The 20,434-nt window shown below is 38.9% G+C and overlaps 1 protein-coding gene across 1 annotated transcript in view; it reads left to right on the forward strand.

Annotated features, from left to right (window-relative positions):
- Positions 1–20,434, forward strand: part of LOC127440030 (N-acetyl-beta-glucosaminyl-glycoprotein 4-beta-N-acetylgalactosaminyltransferase 1-like) — a 132,569-nt gene that overhangs the window by 49,109 nt on the left and 63,026 nt on the right. Inside the window, exons 4-7 of the mRNA XM_051696407.1 lie at positions 6,468–6,563; positions 6,932–7,022; positions 11,817–11,917; positions 12,211–12,278. Coding sequence (XP_051552367.1) covers positions 6,468–6,563; positions 6,932–7,022; positions 11,817–11,917; positions 12,211–12,278 — 356 coding nt within the window. The remainder of the gene's footprint in view (positions 1–6,467; positions 6,564–6,931; positions 7,023–11,816; positions 11,918–12,210; positions 12,279–20,434) is intronic.

The following is a 20,434-nucleotide window of genomic DNA, read 5'->3' on the forward strand; positions in this document are numbered from 1 at the left end:
TTGGTTGCCTCATAATTCCCATTTCCATTAATTAGCAGCAAGTTAAAAAATATAAATTATCTGGTTTCATAATGTTACTCAAACAGGCCTGTGCATTAATATCATTAAAAACAAATCATTTTCCCCCCTGAGCTCCACTTAATGTTTTTCTTGGTTTACTGCACCAAAAAGTAATTCAGTTTTACATGGCCATTTTCCATGCTCTCTCTTACCCTTAAAATAAAGGTAATGCAATGCCTTTTTTACCAGGTTCACAAAACAATCTGTGCCTAAATGTGATGTACAAACTTTTAAGATCAGGCTATAATGATTAGGGACTTTATTAAAAATAAACTTAGGCCACTAATATTCCTAATATTGGTATCCTTCAAGGAGGAACAAGGTTTGGTGGACCTTTCCCATATCTTACATGTATCTTTGTTTAACTCCTTTATGGTATCTTCATCTTCAGGTGTTTAGGCATCTATCTAGCTACAGTAAGAATTGTATCTATCCTACTTCCTCATTATTCACTGCGACTGGGTGGGCCAAGTTGCTTTGTACATGTAGTTGATGTGTAATTGTGGGTGATAGTGAGTTAATATATTCAAGTTTTTGATGTCCAATAATTTCAGAATTAGACATTTTTGCACTTTAGTTTCAATAAATGGTCATTTTGGACTGTGGAGGAAGATTAACAAACTTACAGTATGTTTTCATAGTATAACCCCAATTCCGAAAAAGTTGGGACACTATGAAAAATGCTTATAAAAACAAAAAGGAGTGATTTGTAAATTATATTCACCCTTTGCTATTTTGAAAGCACTACAACTAAACATTATATGATGTCTTACCTTGTAAATGTTTTTATTTATTTATTTATTTATATTTAAATGTACAGTCATTTCAAATCAGATGATTGCAACACACTCCAAAAAAGTTGGGACAGTCGAGTGTTTACCACTGTGAAACATCACCATTTCTTCTAATAATACTTATTAAACATTTAGACACTGAAGACTCAAGTTTGTTAAAGTGGAATTTTCCCCATTCATCCATTATGCAAGTCTTCAGCTGCACAGTTGTACGGGGTCTTCGTTGCCATATTGTGCGCTTCATAATGCACCACACATTCTCAATTGGAGATGGTCAGGACTGCAGGCAGGCCAGTGTAGCACCTGCACTCTCTGCTTATTCGGCCAGTATGTGGTTAGAAGTTGTCCTGCGGGAAAATGCAGGGACGTCCCTGGAAAAGACGGTACTGGATGGCAGTATATGTTGCTCCAATATTTTTACATATCTGTCTGCATTAATGGTGCCCTCAAAGATGTGCGAGTTACCCATGCCATGGGCTCTGACACACCCCTGTCCATACAGACACTAGCTTTTGGACCTGATGCTGATAACAGCATGGATGGTCCTTTTCCTCTTTGGCCCAGAGAACATGACGGCTGTGTTTCTCAAAAACTATTTGAAATGTGGACCCATCGGACCAGAAAACACAGTTCCAATGTTCTACTTTCCATCTAAGATGAGACCGAGCCCAGAGAAGGGGGAAGTAGGGGGTGAAAATGCCCAAAATCCTTCCAATTTGTCTTTTGGGAATATTGTTCTCAAAGTGCTGGATTATTTGCTGAAGCATCTGTTGGCAAACTGACAAGTCTCGAATGATCCTTGCTCTTGAAGGTCTAGGCTGTTTTTGGAGGCTCCCTATATACTATGACACGATTGCCTCTCCTGTTTCACATCGCCTTTATTTCAACTCGTCAAATTGTTATTAGTCTTAAATTGCCCGTCTCAGCTTTTTTGGAGTGTGTTGCAATCATGAACTCTAATTTCTAAAGGAAAATTAGATTTTTCATGATATGACCCCTTTCAGCACCAGTCTGTTTGTCCTGAAAATGAGGTGTTCCATACAGTAGCTGTAAACTTTTTCATATACCATACATAAAGGAAATCCAATATTTTAGCCAACTAATGGCTGTGTAGCTCTTTTCTGAATACTGTGAGAACACTGAACCTGACCCCGCTGTACTAGTGCCGATCGATTAACCAGCAGTCCTCATCTCCTCTCCCTATAATGTAGCAGGCAAGGAGGCAAGACACTGCGTGATCAGGATCAAAGAGGGTCCCTGACCACCCTCCCCATCCCCCTCTGTGCGCTATGAGAGATTAGCTTCTTGTTGGACTATAAAGTCAGGTGTCATGTGTGGGGAAATCCTCCAGGAAGTTATAAGATTGTTTATTGTTAGATTATTAGGAACTGAATAACACATGGAAGTCTAAAACATCGAATTGTAAGAATGTTAATCTGATTCTGACCCTCACTGATGTAAGTCATGTGAGCGATTCAAATCAAAAGCATATATAATTCTGCTTTTATGTGCTATCTGAATGATCCTACTTCCCAATTCTGAAGTCAAATATGTCTTGTTCAAGAACAGGAAACATACAAAAATAAATAAAATAAAAAAAGACACAAGGTTAATTCCTGTGTATTTTTTGGGGAACTCTTATTTTGACACTTGATACGAATTCCTTAGGCAGCTTGTTGATAATAATGGAATTTTGGGCAAATACATGCTATTTTCTTGGTGTAAAAATTTACAATATGAATCAAATGGCTGCTGATATACGTAAATGTATATGACCGAAATCGCAAGCACTAACAATTAGCTGTGTTTAGAAAAATTTATAAAACCTATTATTCCCAACAGAAACCATATTCTGCAATGACATGTTGAAAGTTTACATCTCCTCCCACCTTGGAAATTTGGTTATCAAAATTATCTCTGAGTTTCTCAGTTATAATTACAACTTGAGGGGTCGTTCATGTGCAACTTCTGAGTAGAAAACTTGTATTACGATAATTCCGAAAACACGTGAAGGCAGCATAAGCCATCTAGTTAAAGGCATAGTTCACCCAAAAATGATAATGCTATCTTCATTTACGCAAGTCTTCTCAAGCTTGTATGACTTTTTTCCCAGCAAAACACAAAGAAAGTTATTTTTTGAAGGATATATGAATTGCTTAAAAGTAATAGCAGCATAAATGTAATCCATACAACTCAAGTGGTTTAATACATGGCTTCAATGACAATACAATCACTAAATAATCCAACTGAAACAGGGACAAATATATGTACTGAGATATATATATATACACAGTGGTGCTCAAAAGTTTGCATACCCTTGGATAATTGGTAATATATGTACCATTTTTAAAGAAAACATGAGTGAGCAGGCAAAACACATTTCTTATATTTGTTTTGGGATTCATATTCAACTGTAGGTTATAACAGAATAGCACAATCATAAAACAAAACATGGCAACAAAGAAAAAAATTTAAATGACACCTGTTCAAAAGTCTGCATACCCTTAGTTCTTAATAATGTGTATTGCCCCCTTTAGCATCAATGATAGCATCTATGAGGCCCCAAATTCTTGCAGGTGGTATAGCTGCCCATTCGTCTTGGCAAAATGCCTCCAGGTCATGCAAAGTCTTTGGTCGTCTTGCATGAACCACACGTTTCAGATCTCCCCAGAGTGGCTCGATGATACTAAGGTTAGGTGACTGTGATGGCCACTTCAGAACTTTCAGCTTTTTCTGCTGTAACCACTGGAGGGTCAACTTGGCCTTGTGCTTAGGGTCATTGTGCTGGAAAGTCTAAGAGCGTCCCATGCGCAGCTTTCGCGCAAAAGAATGCAAATTGTCTGCCAGTATTTTCTGATAACATGCTGCATTCATCTTGCCATCAATTTTCACAAGATTCCCCCGTGCCTTTAGAGCTCACACACCCCCAAAACATCAGTGAGCCACCACCATGCTTCACAGTGGGGATGGTATTCTTTTCACTACAGGCCTTCTTGACCCCTCTCCCAACATAGCACTTATGGTTGTGACAATAAAGCTCTATTTTGGTCAATACTCCAAATTACAGTGTGCCAGAGGCATGTCAAGGTGTTGTCGGGCATGTTGTAACTGGGCTTTTTTTGGCTTTGGCGCAGTAAAGGCTTCTTTCTGGCAACTCGACCATGCAGCTCATTTTTGTTCAAGTATCGTCGTATTGTGCTCCTTGAAACAACCACACCGTCTTTTTCCAGAGCAGCCTGTATTTCTCCTGAGGTTACCTGTGGGTTTTTCTTTGTATCCCGAACAATTCTTCTGGCAGTTGTGGCTGAAATCTCTCTTGATACCAAACCTGACCTTGGCTTGGTATCAAGAGATCCCTGAATTTTCCACTTCTTAATAAGTGATTGAACAGTACTGACTGGCATTTTCAAGGCTTTGGATATCTTTTTATATCCTTTTCCATCTTTATAAAGTTCCCTTACCTTGTTACGCAGGTCTTTTGACAGTTCTTTTCTGCTCTCCATAGCTCAGTATCTACCCTGCTCAGTGCATCCATGTGAGAGCTAACAAACTCATTGACTATTTATACACAGACACTAATTGCAATTTAAAAAGCCACAGGTGTGGGAAATTAACCTTTAATTGCCATTTAAACCTGTGTGTGTCACCTTGTGAGTCTGTAACAAGGCCAAACATTCAAGGGTATGTAAACTTTTGATCAGGGTCATTTGGGTGATTTCTGTTATCATTATGATTTCAGAAGGAGCCAAACAACTATGTGATAATAAATGGCTTCATATGATCACTATCCTTAAATAAAAGACAGTGTTTTTGCATGATCAGTCATATTTTCAAAATCAATGCCAAAATGTCACAATTTCTGCCAGGGTATGCAAACTTTTGAGTTTCATTGCCAATAAGAAATAATTTTGGCTGGCAAATTTTCTCAATTTTAGACCTTGGTAACTCTGGAGCTCTAATGATAACTGTGATTTAAGGAATACCAGATTCCAGAAATAGTAAACAGTGCACAGACATCACATAGTAGTTGCACTGGCTTGTTCTCGTACTGTCTGTCTCATTGGAATTGTGTCAATCATTTGTCCGATATGCATCCAAGATTATCCACAGCAGAGTGCAGAGATAACCTTTGTTGTTTTATCAGTTGATTTATGGGCTCCCCTCACTTTGTAATTGAATGTCGTTACATGGCCAGTAGGAATAACTAGGCTGGGAAATATATAATCAGGGTTTAGGCTAGTAGCACAGCAAGATGACCCTGACAAAGGAGATGTCCTCTTTGGCCATTCATTCACACTCCATACAGTATGTTGCAATATAGGAAGATGTCCTTATCTAGCATTGCAGAATTTATTTTAGAATTACTCATAATTCGGTGATAACGGGAAGATGAATGTTATTCATTTGGTCTGATAATAGAAGGCCCAGAGGTTTTTATAGTATACTTTATAATAACCAGCAGAGACAAGTCTTTAACTGATAAACAATGAGACCATATATATATATATATATATATATATATATATATATATATATATATATATATATATATATATATATATATCTTTATTTATTTTTTATGTCTACAGGGGATTATGGTAGCAAATCCTATTTTTCTTTTAATACTATAGGAGCTGTTATAAATTCTTCATGTTTTCCCATGTGCAAAACAAACCACAATGACAGTTATTTATCTATTCTGAGCATGTGAAAATTTTAATAGCACACTTCATAATGCCCAGAGCTAAATCCACAGTACCACCTGTGAACACATAATAATCTGCCTTCCTCTCCACTGAACGCTTGAATGCGGAGTGTGAATGCACAATGGCAATGGAATGGCATAACCCAGTATGCCCCTGACAGCTGTAACCATCCCCAAGATAGCTCAGTTTTCAGTGGCGTCCTGTCCGCCTACTTTTAGAGTGGGTTGTATGCCAAGCCCACCATCCACACTAGCTGCAATTATAGAGGCTAAATTTAAAAGTGGCTGTGCTGGGAGAAACCTGAAAGTCTGACAGAAGGGTGGGAGCAATCTTATGTAAACTCACCTGCGTGATGAGTAATGCCTGTCTCTGTCATGTCCACAACCACAACCATGAACAATACAGACAGATGGTAGAAAATTAGGTACTGTACACGAAGATTTGCTCAGGCGCACACATTTCCTGCTAAACTACTACCTCTGCTGAATCAAAATTCTTCATTAAATCATGTGCATAAAGTTGCTTAAACATTTTCCTATTTATGACGATTTTATGTTTTCTTCTGTAAAATTATTGGTGCATGTCCAATATGCATGTAAAACCTGCAGGGTTTCTTTAAAAATTCTTACGTTATACATACTGTCACATTTATGGGTGATTTAGCAGTAATTTATGGCAGTAATTTACGGTTTGCTCTACACCGTCTTTTCGCTCTCTTACTTTGCGTTCGTGGCATATTCACAGATCTAATTTCAGCGGTACTTGTTGGGCTGACCTGAGCGCATCTGGGCCTGTGGTTGTTAAAATGTTGTGTTTTAATGTAAAAAATAAATAAAATAAAATGCTCAGAATCATATTCTGAAGTAAAATATGATTCTCTCTCTTTTTGTTCTCTGTTTTCTATCAGTATAAAGGTCAGGCCAATCTGCATGTGTTTGAAGACTGGTGTGGCTCATCTGTCTCCCAACTCAGGAAGAATCTTCATTTTCCTCTCTATCCACATGTAAGACCCAAATAAGTGTCTTAGGCTTTAAAACAAAAACCTGTTTGACTTATGCTCTGTAACTGTATACTTGGTACTGTAGTCAGTACCTCAATTTAATATTAATGTCAGTCAGTATTTTTAATGAACAAAACTCTATGTTTGCTTCACAAAGGATTCAATTAGCAAACTGAATTTTCTGTATGCAGAGCTAAATGAAACATCTGTTCTTTTCACCAGTTTACTTTTGTTGTCACCGTATTTGGGATCTGTCTGTTTATTCGTCTTAGAAGTAATTTAAAGGTGTGATTCTGTAAATTAGTGTTAGTGCTTGGGTTTAAGAACAGAATGGCTTACAGTTGTTTTTATATTTTAAATCTTCCCCACAGACCAGGACCACAGTGAAGAAAATTGCAGTGGCTCCAAAGTGGAAGAATTATGGCCTTAGAATCTTCGGATTCATTCATCCATATAAAGATGGTAAGTGTATTTTTCATTGTGTTACATTATATTATTATTATTATTATTAGAAATAATGGCTTTACAAAAATACAAAAATGAGCCTATTTGTAACCCTTTCAAATATTATGGATTTTTTGAGGAATAGCTCAAAAACTGTGGTTAATTGATCTAATCGCAATTATTGTGCACTTCAATTCCAAACATATTTTACTGTACAGATTTACTGGTGCATTTGTGTTTCATTTAATGAATTTAGACCGTCTCATTGACCCACACAACATACTGCACTTAGAGCAGCTCCTGAAGAGTGTGTGAAAATTAACCACATCTGAAACACTCTGATGCATGCCCTGTCTGCGGAGGTTCGTGCCAAACTCCTGTGAAAATATAAACAAGGACTTTGATAGTGAAAGCAAAGCATTAATAAAGTATGTATAATATAATATAATATATGTCTGCTGGGTTCCAACCACAGTGTAAGTGTAAAATGGACCAATACTGAAGTAGACCAAAAAGGTTACGGTTAATCCCAGCTCTGAGACTCATCAGACTTGCTAACCTACTTTTGCATCTGGAAGTCTTTGAACAGAGGCATGAAATTCTCCCAATGTGTCTTTACAGAGACAACAGAGTAGGTGAATTAATAAAAAACAGTGATTAAAACTGACTGAAACTGTGAAAATGTGCATTAAATGGTTTTAATGCATGCATTCCAACCAATCAGCTGTATCAGTTCGAAACTTCAGATAGTGAAGACTATTTGACAACTTGGCTGTATAGCATGTTATACTGTCATTCTAATAGATTCTAATGGAATTTCACATTTACAGAGCACAATTTTGTTGATTTGCATCATCATGTTATGTGATTCTTGTTTTAAGTTTGGGATCGCAGAAAGATGGCTTGATATTCAGCTGTAGTATTTCTTGATAACTTGCGGTGCATTTCAGTCAGCTCCCTAGTTTCCCAGTCAGGGCACTGATCAGGGAGTCGGCCATTTCTAGGGCTGTCAATTGCAAAATCATCCCAGTGCACTGAAACATTCGTTCCCTAAAAACTCCCTCAATGCACCGTGAAAACCAGGGAGCATCGCTGCTTACTATGTTCACTTACCGGAAACGTTGTCATGTCTTCTGAAGCCTTTCAAGTCGTTGAGTTGTTAAAAGAAGGTTAAAAATACACCCCTATATATTTTTATTACTTTATTTATGTAATTTATCTTTCATAATAACACTATACATTTGAACATCTACCACGAAAATCATTTATACAGTGATGTTGACAGAAGGAATATTTTGGGTTCAATACAAGTTAAGCTCAATCAACAGCATTTGTGGCATAATATTGATTATCACAAAAATTTATTTTGACTTGCCCCTCCTTTTCTTTAAAAAAGCAAAAGTCGAGGTGACACTGAGGCACTTGCAATGAAAGTGAATGAGGGTACATTTTTGAGTGTTAAAATAATCCCTTTTTTTAAAGTATAGCCACAAGACATAAACAACAGGCGTTAACATGATTTTAGTGTGATAAAATCACTTACTAACCTTTTCTGTGTAAAGTTATAGCCATAACTTCATTGCCATGACGATGTAATGTCAACCCTAAAATGAGATTTAAACAACTTTACAGCTCGAATAATACAGTTTTAACATAGGCAAGACAAGTTTATTTATAAACCACATTTCATACACAATGGCAATTCAAAGAGCTTTACATATAAATGATAAAGAAAATACAAGATACAATTTATTTTAATACCAATTAAGAACAATAAATGAGAATAAAAAGTAATAAAGTGAATTCGAAAAATAAGTAAAAATTATTTAAATTAATAAAAAAGAAAAAGAATACAGAAATAAAATAATGCAGTGCAATCAGTAAGTGCTCCACAGTGCACAGTCAGTAAATGCACAGTTAAACAGATGTGTTTTCATTCTGTATTTGGATGTGGCTACTGTTGGAGCACATCTGACCTCTTCTGGAAGCTGGTTCCAGCTGCGGGTGGCATAATAGCTAAACGCTGTCTCACCTTGTTTTGAGTGAACCCTCTGTATGTCTAACTGACTTAATCCTAAAGATCTAAGAGGTGTTAGGTTTATATTCAACAAGCATGTCTGAAATGTATTTAGGTCCTAGGCTATTGAGCGATTTATAAACGAGTAATAGTACTTTAAAATCAATTCTAAATGTAACTGGAAGCCATTGTAAAGAACTGAGGACTGGAGTAATATGCTCTGATTTTTTGGTTCGGGTGAGAATCCTGGCAGCAGCATTCTGAATGAGCATAAGTAGTAATGTAAGTGCTTTTATAAAATGATAAGCTTCACATTTCTGCCTTTAAACCCTCCAAATTGTCCACATTCACTTCCATTGTGGAATTGTCATTTCCAAGTATCTCACTGTAACTTGATTTTTGCATTTTTTAAAGAAAAGGAGGGACGAGTCGAAATTAATTTTGTGGTATTCAATAATATGCCACAAATGCTGTCGATTGAGTTTAACTTGTATTGAACCCGGAATATTTCTTTAAACACACAAGCTCATTATCTTGTTGTAGGTAATTGAGTCATAAGACAAAACTGTCCCAATGTTCAGTGAATGAACACTGTTGCCAGTGCCCAAATTCATGTTCACGATATAGTGATTCACAACATACACTGGGGAGCTAGGGAGCTGATTTAGACTCACCCTTGGAATTCATCTGTCCATTGGGGATTCTAATCCATACAGGTCTGTAAACAGCAGAGCAGCTCCAGATCATTTTACTGCCTCCAGCATGTTTCAGATTATATGTTTTTATATAACTGTTTTTTGCTTTGTTTTGCAGTGATTTGTTTTCCTCAAATATACAGTACATTTATGAAAATTGTTTTGTCATCTGTCCATAGAGCATTGTCCCAGAATTACTTCCAGGAGTGGAACATAATGTATATATATATATTTTTTTATGAACACAGGCATTACCAAATGATCATTATTAAATGCTTGAGATATTTTTTCAACAAAAAGTTCAACTTGTTTTTTTTTTTTTTATTATTCAGCATAACATGCTGTGAGTTGTATAAATAAGATTATGAATTTTAATCAGATAGCATATAAGGAGCTATTTAAGTAAAATAATCTAAAAGGTTTTCAAACTTTTGTGCTGTTCATGCACACACATCGGGGTCCAAAGGTCTGAGACTACATTGAAAAAATTTCTTTTTTATTTAAACATGGAAATAAACTATGTTTAGGATATTGAACATTTTAAAACAAAGGAAAGTTATGACAAAATTAAGGAGAAATATTTAAGATTCTGCTCTATGCTGTCATTAAATCCAAACACTAAGTACTAAAAATACTAAAACCTCTGAAATTCATTAGGGCTTTCAATCAATTAAAATTGTAACCGATTTATTATATGCCGATTATTGAATCTAATTTATCGCAGATATCTTTCATGAGAAAGGCCACCAAATAAAATAATTAAATATATAATAATTAAATAATGATATGTAAATAATTACAAATTATAATATATAATAAATATAATTCATATAAGTAAATATACATTACCTTTTTGTGGCTGACAAGTAAACCATTGATTAGGCACTACGAAAAGTTTGCTTTTGAAAGAAATATATTGTTTATTTTCATATAATTAAATAAGCCTATCATTGGGCTACAGTACAGCAATCCATTTTTCTAGTGAATTTGTCTATCTGTCTAAGATTGCCTTAAGGACGCTTCTATGTGCATGCGTCAGACGGACGCTTTTACAGAATCTCACTTTGGATGCGCCACTTAATAAACAGCATTTTTAGGATGCTGTGCCAAGTAAAAATTTGTTTAAAACTTAGAAAAACACATCTTGAGTCCCCTGCATTCGGAGATACGCTCCGTCCAGCTAGATTTGAAAGCAAGAACACGTCATCATCTTGTGCTGTCTGCTGTGGTTTGTTGTCTGTACAGCTGCACGTTGCCTATACAGTTGGAGTTGTGCTCACTGCCCCATTCTGACTGAGATTCATAGAAACATGAAGGTGGTACTACAAGCATGAATTGCTCAGATGGTAGGAATTTCTTATTACTGTCCGGGTGGAAGGATTAATTGCGGGTATTTTTAGCGCATTATTTTTATATTATTTTTATATATATACTGCATTATATAGCGCATTATTTTTATATATATACTGTATATAATTAGCCGCATTTAATGCATTAAATAGAGATCTCTAGAATTCATATTCATTTTTCAATTAATCTTTTAACTCAAATTGTTAAGCTGATAATATAATTTTGTATAAAATTTTCATAAAAATAAAAGCATTTTCACTAATGATAGACTTTTGGACCCCACTATACATTTAGTTTGTGTAGTTCAACATTAGCCGACAGGAAAGGAACACAGAAGCTTTTACTTCACTATATCCTTTGCAGTCAGCACATTCTGCACACTCACTGACCCGATAAGAAAATACTGCTGTGAGAAAAGCCCTGAAGCGGGCCAGTGTGCTTGTGTTAGTGGGAGAAAAGTTATGACATTGTTTTCATTAGTAATTAACTATGGTCACTAAGTCAGGCTTTCGACTGTGCCACATAAGCTCACAAGACAATAATAGAATTAAAGATTTTGAATTTTAAGGATACTGTGTATACACTGCAATGTAGCCATTGGAAGTGGGTTAGAAATGGTGGGTGTTAGATTATTGTGAGATACCTGTTACTGACAAATGAACACTTTACCAAAGCAAGCTTAGAGTTGAGCAGAACCTGAAGAGCAAGTCATAAGGTTAAACATGCATGTTTATAAATTATTTGTTTCAGGGGATTTCCAGTTCGCCATTGCATCAGATGACAACTCTGAACTGTGGCTTAGCTTAGATGAGAATCCGCTCAATTCCAGACTGCTGGTGTATGTGGGACAGGTGTGTACTGCAAAAAATGAACCTTCAACAAACCAATCAGCAGTTCTGAATCACTTCTTGCATTTACAATATGTTATGATGGCTTTAAAGCCTGATTATGAAGATCAGCTTTTCTTGGCAGTTAGATAACTTTAGTAGAACTAAGGACTGAGTTTATTCCTTTGATTTCTATGGAACAGATTTGCTATTTGTGGTGTGTGGTGTGTGGTGTGTGGGTGAGAGAGAGAGAGAGAGAGAGAGAGAGAGAGAGAGAGAGATATTCCTTACAGTCTCTTTTCTCTGTTGTCATACAGTATGGCCCGGAGTGGACAGCTCCTGGAGAGTTCAGCAAATTCAGATCTCAAACTTCCAAACCTGTGCGGTAAGTGCCATACAGCAGTCTCTATACAGTACAGATGATTTTCAGTGGATTTTACCTCATAATATATTTAACACATATTAGGTAAATGGGATAGGTAATGTTTGAAGAATGGAACAGTGCTGGCCTGTTCATTATTGTAATTGTAAATAGAGATTGACCGATAATCGGATTTTCCGATATTTTTTCCGATATTCAAGCATTTTTCTTTAATCGGATATAGTTTTTGAAATATTGGATCCACCGAAAACTGCCGCCATCTAGCGAGAGTTTCTGAAATTGCATGCACGACGGCCAGTGCAGCAGTGCTTGTGAGATGAAACCATGCTGGGGGTTGTCAACTGGTAATGTAACTTGCTTTTGCAATGTATTGTTGAATAACGTTTTATTAAACAACAGCCATTCATGCTCTAATGAGATGTGTTACATAAATGTTTGATGTGTGGTTTAATTGCTAAGAAATGGAGACAAACTCATGTAAAGACAAATCCTGCAAAGTCCCAAAGACGTAACATTACATCACATTGATCAACTTGAAGAGCCTTGGATGAGTGCATGTTGGAAATATGATGGTTTAATTTAATTATCTGTTGGCTATGTTTATTAGTCTTGTAAAGCTGCCATTGTTATTGATCAACTGGGTATCATGTTAACTGGGGATGTGTGCGTGCATGTGAATAATTTTACTTGCCTTTTCAGCAGATTCATTCAATGAGTAAAGAAAATATATTTTGCACATTGTTTAATAATGATACCAAAAATTTTTATAGAGTTGTTTCATCGATGTCTGTTCTAATGAATTTGACAGTTTATGAGCAATTTTAACAGTTTCACAGGGTGACATCTGGTTTCCCATGTTAACATGGGACATTGGATTGAATGGGAACTGGCCATTACACTTGTCAGAGCAGTAAATCGTAAGTGGAATTCTTTTATATACAACACTACAGCATCATAGGCTGATGTGTGTCAATAATATACTTTCAATTGCTTAGTGAATAATGGCTTAAGTAACCATGACAGTTTGATTAACTTTCTCCTACCATTGAAAATGAACAAAGTGATCTGCTAGTTAGAAGTGGATCTTTAGAGTGGTAAGTCATGCTTATTTATCACTCAGTGACTTGAGTTCAAATCCTGGTTCATTAAGTGCAATTGTATCTTTGCTGCAGGTTATGGTTTACTTTTAATAGGTCTATTGAAAATTATTTTGTCAAACACAGACACAATTTATTATATTGTTTTAAACAAATCTATCAAAATTTCAACCAAATCTGGCAGCCAGTAATCACAGTATAACCTGAATTTTAAGAGAATGGTTGAAATACTGAGATGAAAATTATGAACTACGCTGTCTAAAGTTTACAGGCTTTTTTTAAATTGTCAAACAATGTAAACAATTTATTTAAAGGTGCAGTATGTAAGATTCAGAAACCCTTGTTATTAATGACACCTGTGGCCATTAAATGAACCGCAGCCAGCTTCATGTTGCTCATGCTTACGCTCGTGCACACACTCCATAGGGACGAAATTGAGCGAGCATCCAAAACAATGATGTAACGTACAAAGAGGCTGAACGTGATCCACTGGCATCATGCTGACAGATGAGGTAGCATAATTAAAATTACACAGTTATGATTGTTTTACTACAAACTTTGAGACTGTATATTATATTTGACTCTCCAGTGCTGGAACAGGGATAAAACAAAGTGTGGATATAGGTCTGGCTATGCGAGACTGTAGTTTGAAGTAATCACTTTTCTTTGCATGATACATTGACTGCATTTATACGATAGCCTATGTCGGCGTTAGCTAGCTAGTTAACTAGCTTTATCAATAGCTGTTTGCTAAATTTGGTAGATGATGACAGTATCTGTTTATAAAATAGACTGTACATTGTAAATATTTGACACAATTTAGTATTGATGTGATTCCATCACAACTGTAATTTTGATATATCGATGCACTATTATTTTATAATAATAGAATGTATATATATTCTGAATAACCAAGTTACGTTACACTAATGAATGGGTCTTTTTGCATTATCTTGAATTTTCATATAATTCATTTCATGTGTTATTGTAGTTTACCTTGCTGAGTAATTACAGATTAACACTGATTATGACAGTTACTGTGCAGGCAAGATCAAGTTAGCTAAAATTACACAGATCAATCCTTATGGCACTATATTTCACATGCTTTGCAGTTATGTAAGCTTACCTGTCCAATAAGAAGAATGCCAATTTAGGGTTGGTTTTGATCTCCAAAACCGAACGATGGTTCCTCCAGGAATCAAATGACCTGCCGATGTTCACTCTAGTTTTCGCTTGACCACGATCACATTCCCACTTAGCCAGATGGGATTCAGTAAATAAATGTTTTTTTTTTTGTTGTTTTTTTTGGCTTACTCGGAGTTTGTGTGGGAGCCGGTGTTGTTCTGGGAGCCGGATGTTTGCTGGATTCCATCTCTAAGATAACATTACCTATTGTTGCAGTTTGTTGTCACTGTTGAATAGCAGAAGAGAAGCTATTACTGTCTGAGGCAAGTCTCTTGGGAGTGCGCATAAACGTCACATCCTTTGGATTTTCCCAGCAAAAGTGACCCGCTCCCTTCGCATGAAAATCAGTCTACAGGCTTTAAAAGGCAACATAGGAAGTCCGGGAAGGGCTCATTTTTTAGGTTGCGTTACAAGCCGTTCACACATTGGCAAAAAAAAGGTGAATATTGGATGAAAATTGTTACATATTGCACCTTTATGATAAAATCTTAAGATCTTAAATACGATATCATTGTTTCTGAAGAACTTTCTCATGCTTTCTCAGAGTATCATTTATCATTGGTCAGTTTGTCCTTTGTACATGCTCTCCAGTCTGAAAGATCATCTTTTGGCAGTGTAATTGGTAACCATAAATGTGCAGCATTGTCATGCACAGAACCTTTGAAAAGTAAAGGATATTATTATATCAATTTAATTAAAATGACAGATATTTACTGGGGAATTGAACCTGGATCTATTTGTATGGTTACATCCACACTACTGCTAGACCAACCAGCTTTTCTATTATTTGCAAACAATAATTTTCTTAAACTTATATTCTTATATATATATATACACTATATTGCCAAAAGTATTCGCTCATCTGCCTTTAGACGCATATGAACTTAAGTGACATCCCATTCTTAATCCATAGGGTTTAATATGACGTCGGCCCACCCTTTGCAGCTATAACAGCTTCAACTCTTCTGGGAAGGCTTTCCACAAGGTTTAGGAGTGTGTTTATGGGAATTTTTGACCATTCTTCCAGAAGCGCATTTGTGAGGTCAGACACTGATGTTGGACGAGAAGGCCTGGATCGCAGTCTTCGCTCTAATTCATCCCAAAGGTGCTCTATCGGGTTGAGGTCAGGACTCTGTGCAGGCCAGTCAAGTTCTTCCACACCAAACTCGCTCATCCATGTCTTTATGGACCTTGCTTTGTGCACTGGTGCGCAGTCATGTTGGAACAGGAAGGGGCCATCCCCAAACTGTTCCCACAAAGTTGGGAGCATGGAATTGCCCAAAATCTCTTGGTATGCTGAACCATTCAGAGTTCCTTTCACTGGAACTAAGGGGCCAAGCCCAGCTCCTGAAAAACAACCCCACACCATAATCCCCCCTCCACCAAACTTCACAGTTGGCACAATGCAGTCAGACAAGTACCGTTCTCCTGGCAACCGCCTAACCCAGACTCGTCCATCAGATTGCCAGATGGAGAAGCGTGATTCGTCACTCCAGAGAACGCGTCTCCACTGCTCTAGAGTCCAGTGGCGGTGTGCTTTACACCACTGCATCCAACGCTTTGCATTGCACTTGGTGATGTATGGCTTGGATGCAGCTGCTCGGCCATGGAAACCCATTCCATGAAGCTCTCTACGCACTGTTCTTGAGCTAATCTGAAGGCCACATGAACTTTGGAGGTCTGTAGCGATTGACTCTGCAGAAAGTTGGCGACCTCTGCGCACTATGCGCCTCAGCATCCGCTGACCCCGCTCTGTCATTTTACGTGGCCTACCACTACGTGGCTGAGTTGCTGTCATTCCCAATCGCTTCCACTTTGTTATAATACCACTGACAGTTGACTGTGGAATATTTAGTAGCAAGGAAATTTCACGACTGGACTTGTTGCACAGTACCACGCTGGAATTCACTGAGCTCCTGAGAGCGGCCCATTCTTTCACAAATGTTTGTAGAAGCAGTCTGCAGTCAGTATGCCTAGGTGCTTCATTTTATACACCTGTGGCCATGGAAGTGATTGGAACACCTGAATTCAATTATTTGGATGGGTGAGCGAATACTTTTGGCAATATAGTGTATATATATATATATATATATATATATATATATATATATATATATATATATATATATATATATTTAATAAATGGAAGTAATTTAAGAGTATATGCTTATTATATACTCCCTTGTTGAACTGTAAAATAAAGATTAAATAAATTAATTCAATAAAAAAAATCGGTTCTGCATATCGGTTATTGGATATGTAAACACAAATAATCGTTATCATATCGGTTTAAAAAAAATCAATATCAGTCGATCTCTAATTGTAAATGGTTTCATTGTGCTGTGTTTAGGATGAGCAGCAATGAGTGAGATGTGATGAGGCTCAGTAACACAATTATTTGTCATTTCTCCTCTAAATGAACACCTCGCAGGCTAATATTCTCATTTATCACTGCTTTCAATATTTAGCAGCATGTCTGATCATGCGAATCCATTACACACTATTAGATTTTCATTTATAAAAATGAATTTATATAACCCAAAAACACCACAGCCACTCACACACCAAACTTTTTGAATGAATGAAAACATTCTGCCGGTTGATATTAAGAGCCAACTTAACTATCAATGACCACTCATTAAATCTGACACTATTAAACTCCTAGTTTATGTCCGTGATCAATGTAAAGTGGTAAAAAGACAGCACACTGTTAAACTGTTAAAATGAAAACAGGTGTCAGGGACTTTAACAAGAGTCCTGCCCAGTAAGTGTCTACACTGCGAGTGTGATTGTAAATCACAAGGGACACATTAAACAGTATTTTGTCAGAGCGATGTGTCATGTCATCCATTTTAATCGCCCTTGTCAGTCTTCTTCAGCCATTGCTGATTGTTGCCGAAGTGGAGTCTTAGTGTGAGTGTTGTGTGCTGTTTAATTATTCATCAGCATTGTCACTCTAAAAGAGAGCATGAACATGTTCCAGAATATTTTAGTGCCAATATAAGACAAGTACATTTATTAGCACTCCAGAGGGAAATGCAGAGAAGTGCCTCCTATTTTCACTGATAGAGCTTTGACAATGGTCTAGCAGTGGTTCAAACTGCCACAATAGTGTCTTTGATATCATTTGCTATTTTTTTGAGGATATCCAGGTATAGAGTTGCATGAACTTTTTTGACTTTCATCCAACTAGAGTTAGACTTTGTGTGCCCACCTTTGTTCTCTCTTTACCCTCTTTCAAAGGCTTTTTTTATTGATTTCAAGCAGTTTAACAAATTCTCACCTCAATCCGAATTCCTCCCCCGCTGAACATTATATGCATGTAAAAAAAAAGGTTCAGTAAAAAAGGGCAAGTATACCATCCTGGTTACTTGTGTAAACTACGTTCCCTGATGGAGGGAACAAGACGTTGTGTCGATGTAGTGACACTAGGGGTCACTCTTGGGAGCCCGAGACACCTCTGGTCTTTGATAAAAGGCCAATGAAAATTGGCGAGTGGTATTTGCATACCACTCCCCCAGACATACGGGTATAAAAGAAGCTGGTATGCAACCACTCATTCAGGTTTTGTGCTGAGGAGCCGAGACAAGGTCCCGGCCATTTCAGCGGGTAGTTCAGCGTTGTGGCAGGAGGGACACAACATCTCATTCCCTCCATCAGGGAACGGAGGTTACGCAAGTAACCAGGATGTTCCCTATCTGTCACTCACTCGACGTTGTGTCGATGTAGTGACACTAGGAGTCCCTATACGAAACGCCACAACTGGCTGAACTGTTTTACATGAACTTGCGGTGTGTGACGGGCAGACAACTGTGTGCCTCGTAGCCAGCGCACCAGGCTGACACGTAACCTCCCCCAACACTGTTATGAGTGTCGAACGGCCCTTTGGGGACAAGTCGACTACCCAAAAGATAGAGACGGGCTAGCCCAGTTGTGGCCTCTTATCCCTTTTTTTTCCTCTCCCCCAAAAAAAGGAATTAACCAACTGGGGCTACCAGATCTAGTCAGGGGGTGTCACTCCCAAGGGGAAGACAGCACGGAGATCACACCCCGCCCAAAGGGGGGGGGGGGTATTTTGAGTGGAAATACGTCACATGGTCTAGCCGAGCTTTGTTGGAAGTATGCAATGTGGAGAAGTCCCATGGTAGGTCCTACCCTGCAGGGGAGGAGTTTCTACAAGCATGGTGACTGGGGCAGAGGGGCCTCAGATATACATTGCATGGGGTTACCTACGGGGAACCACCACATGCGGAGCACCTACCCCAGTACAGGGCTTAGTTAGCACGTGTACTGAGCCGGCAGCGAGTTTCTCTGCAAACTCGTCTGCCACAGGGCTCGGAGGAAATCAACCAGGGAACACAGTTTGTGAACACTACTGGGAGTCAACGGCGCACGTCTTCAGCTCAGGGGAGGTGAAAGGCGCTATGCGCAAGTGATATACCCGGGCTTACCTGCTTGTGTGTGCCACTACACGGGACGAAACCGGTTCAACCCGGAGATTGTAGAACCTCGCAGAGGTGTTGGGTGTTGCCCAGCCCACTGCTCTGCAAATGTCTGTTAGAGAGGCACCACTGGTCAAGGCCCAGGAGGCCGCTACACCCCTGGTAGAATGAGCTTGTAGCCCTTCCAGGAGCAGCATGTCCTGGGCGTGATATGCCATAGTTATGGTGTCAATGAGACAGTGGGCGATCCTCTGCTTGGAGACAGTGCTTCCTTTCCACTGTCCACCAAAGCAGACAAAGAGCTGCTCAGAGACTCTAAAGCTCTGCGTGCGATCCAAATAGATGCGTAAAGCGCGGACCGGACACAGTAACTTCAGGGCTGGGTCTGCCTCCTCCTGGGGCAGCACTTGTAGGTTCACCACCTGGTCCCTAAAAGGGGTCGTGGGAACCTTGGGCACATAGCCCGGTCGGAGTCTCAGGATCACGTAAGAGTAGCCCGGACCGAACTCCAGGCACGTTTTGCTGACAGAGAATGCTTGCAGGTCTCCTACCCTCTTGATGGAAGTGAGCGCAGTCAGGAGGGCAGTCTTCAAAGAGAGTGCCTTAAACTCAGCTGACTGCAAGGGCTCAAAGGGGGCTCTCTGTAGACCCCGAAGAACTACAGAGAGGTTCCATGAGGGAACGAGGTGCGGTCTGAAGGGATTCAACCTCCTGGCGCCTCTCAGGAACCTGATGATCAGATCATGCTTCCCTAAGGACTTACCATCCACTGTGTCGTGGTGTGCCGCTATAGCGGCTACATACACCTTCAAGGTGGAGGGGGACAGCCGCCCTTCCAACCTCTCCTGCAGGAAGGAAAGCTCTGATCCGACTGCGCGTCTCTGGGGGTCTTCGCGTCGGGAAGAACACCACTTAGCGAACAGATGCCACTTAAAGGCATACAGGCGCCTCGTAGAGGGGGCCCTAGCCTGAGTGATCATGTCTACCACCGCGGGTGGTAGACAGCTTAAGTCTTCCACGTCCCATCCAGGGGCCAGACATGGAGATTCCAGAGGTCTGGTCGCGGGTGCCATATGGTACCCCATCCCTGAGAAAGAAGGTCCTTCCTCAGGGGAATTTGCCAGGGGGCTGTCGCGAGGAGCTTTAGGTCTGAGAACCACGTCTGGGTGGGCCGGTAGGGTGCTACCAGGACGACCTGCTCCTTGTCCTCCCTGACCTTGCACAGGGTCTGTGCAAGTAGGCTTACTGGGAGAAACGCATATTTGCGAAGTCCAGGGGGCCAGCTGTGTGCCAGCGCATCTATACCGAGACACTTGAGGCAGTTGATGTGCCAACGCAGCCGCAGGCCTGTCCATAAGCCGCCGGCTGCGTGCCTGTTGCATACAGTGCCCCAGCCCATTTTGGAGGCATCTGTTGTAACCACGACATGTCTGGA

This window comes from Myxocyprinus asiaticus, chromosome 1 (assembly GCF_019703515.2).
Source record: "Myxocyprinus asiaticus isolate MX2 ecotype Aquarium Trade chromosome 1, UBuf_Myxa_2, whole genome shotgun sequence".
Lineage (NCBI taxonomy): Eukaryota > Metazoa > Chordata > Actinopteri > Cypriniformes > Catostomidae > Myxocyprinus > Myxocyprinus asiaticus.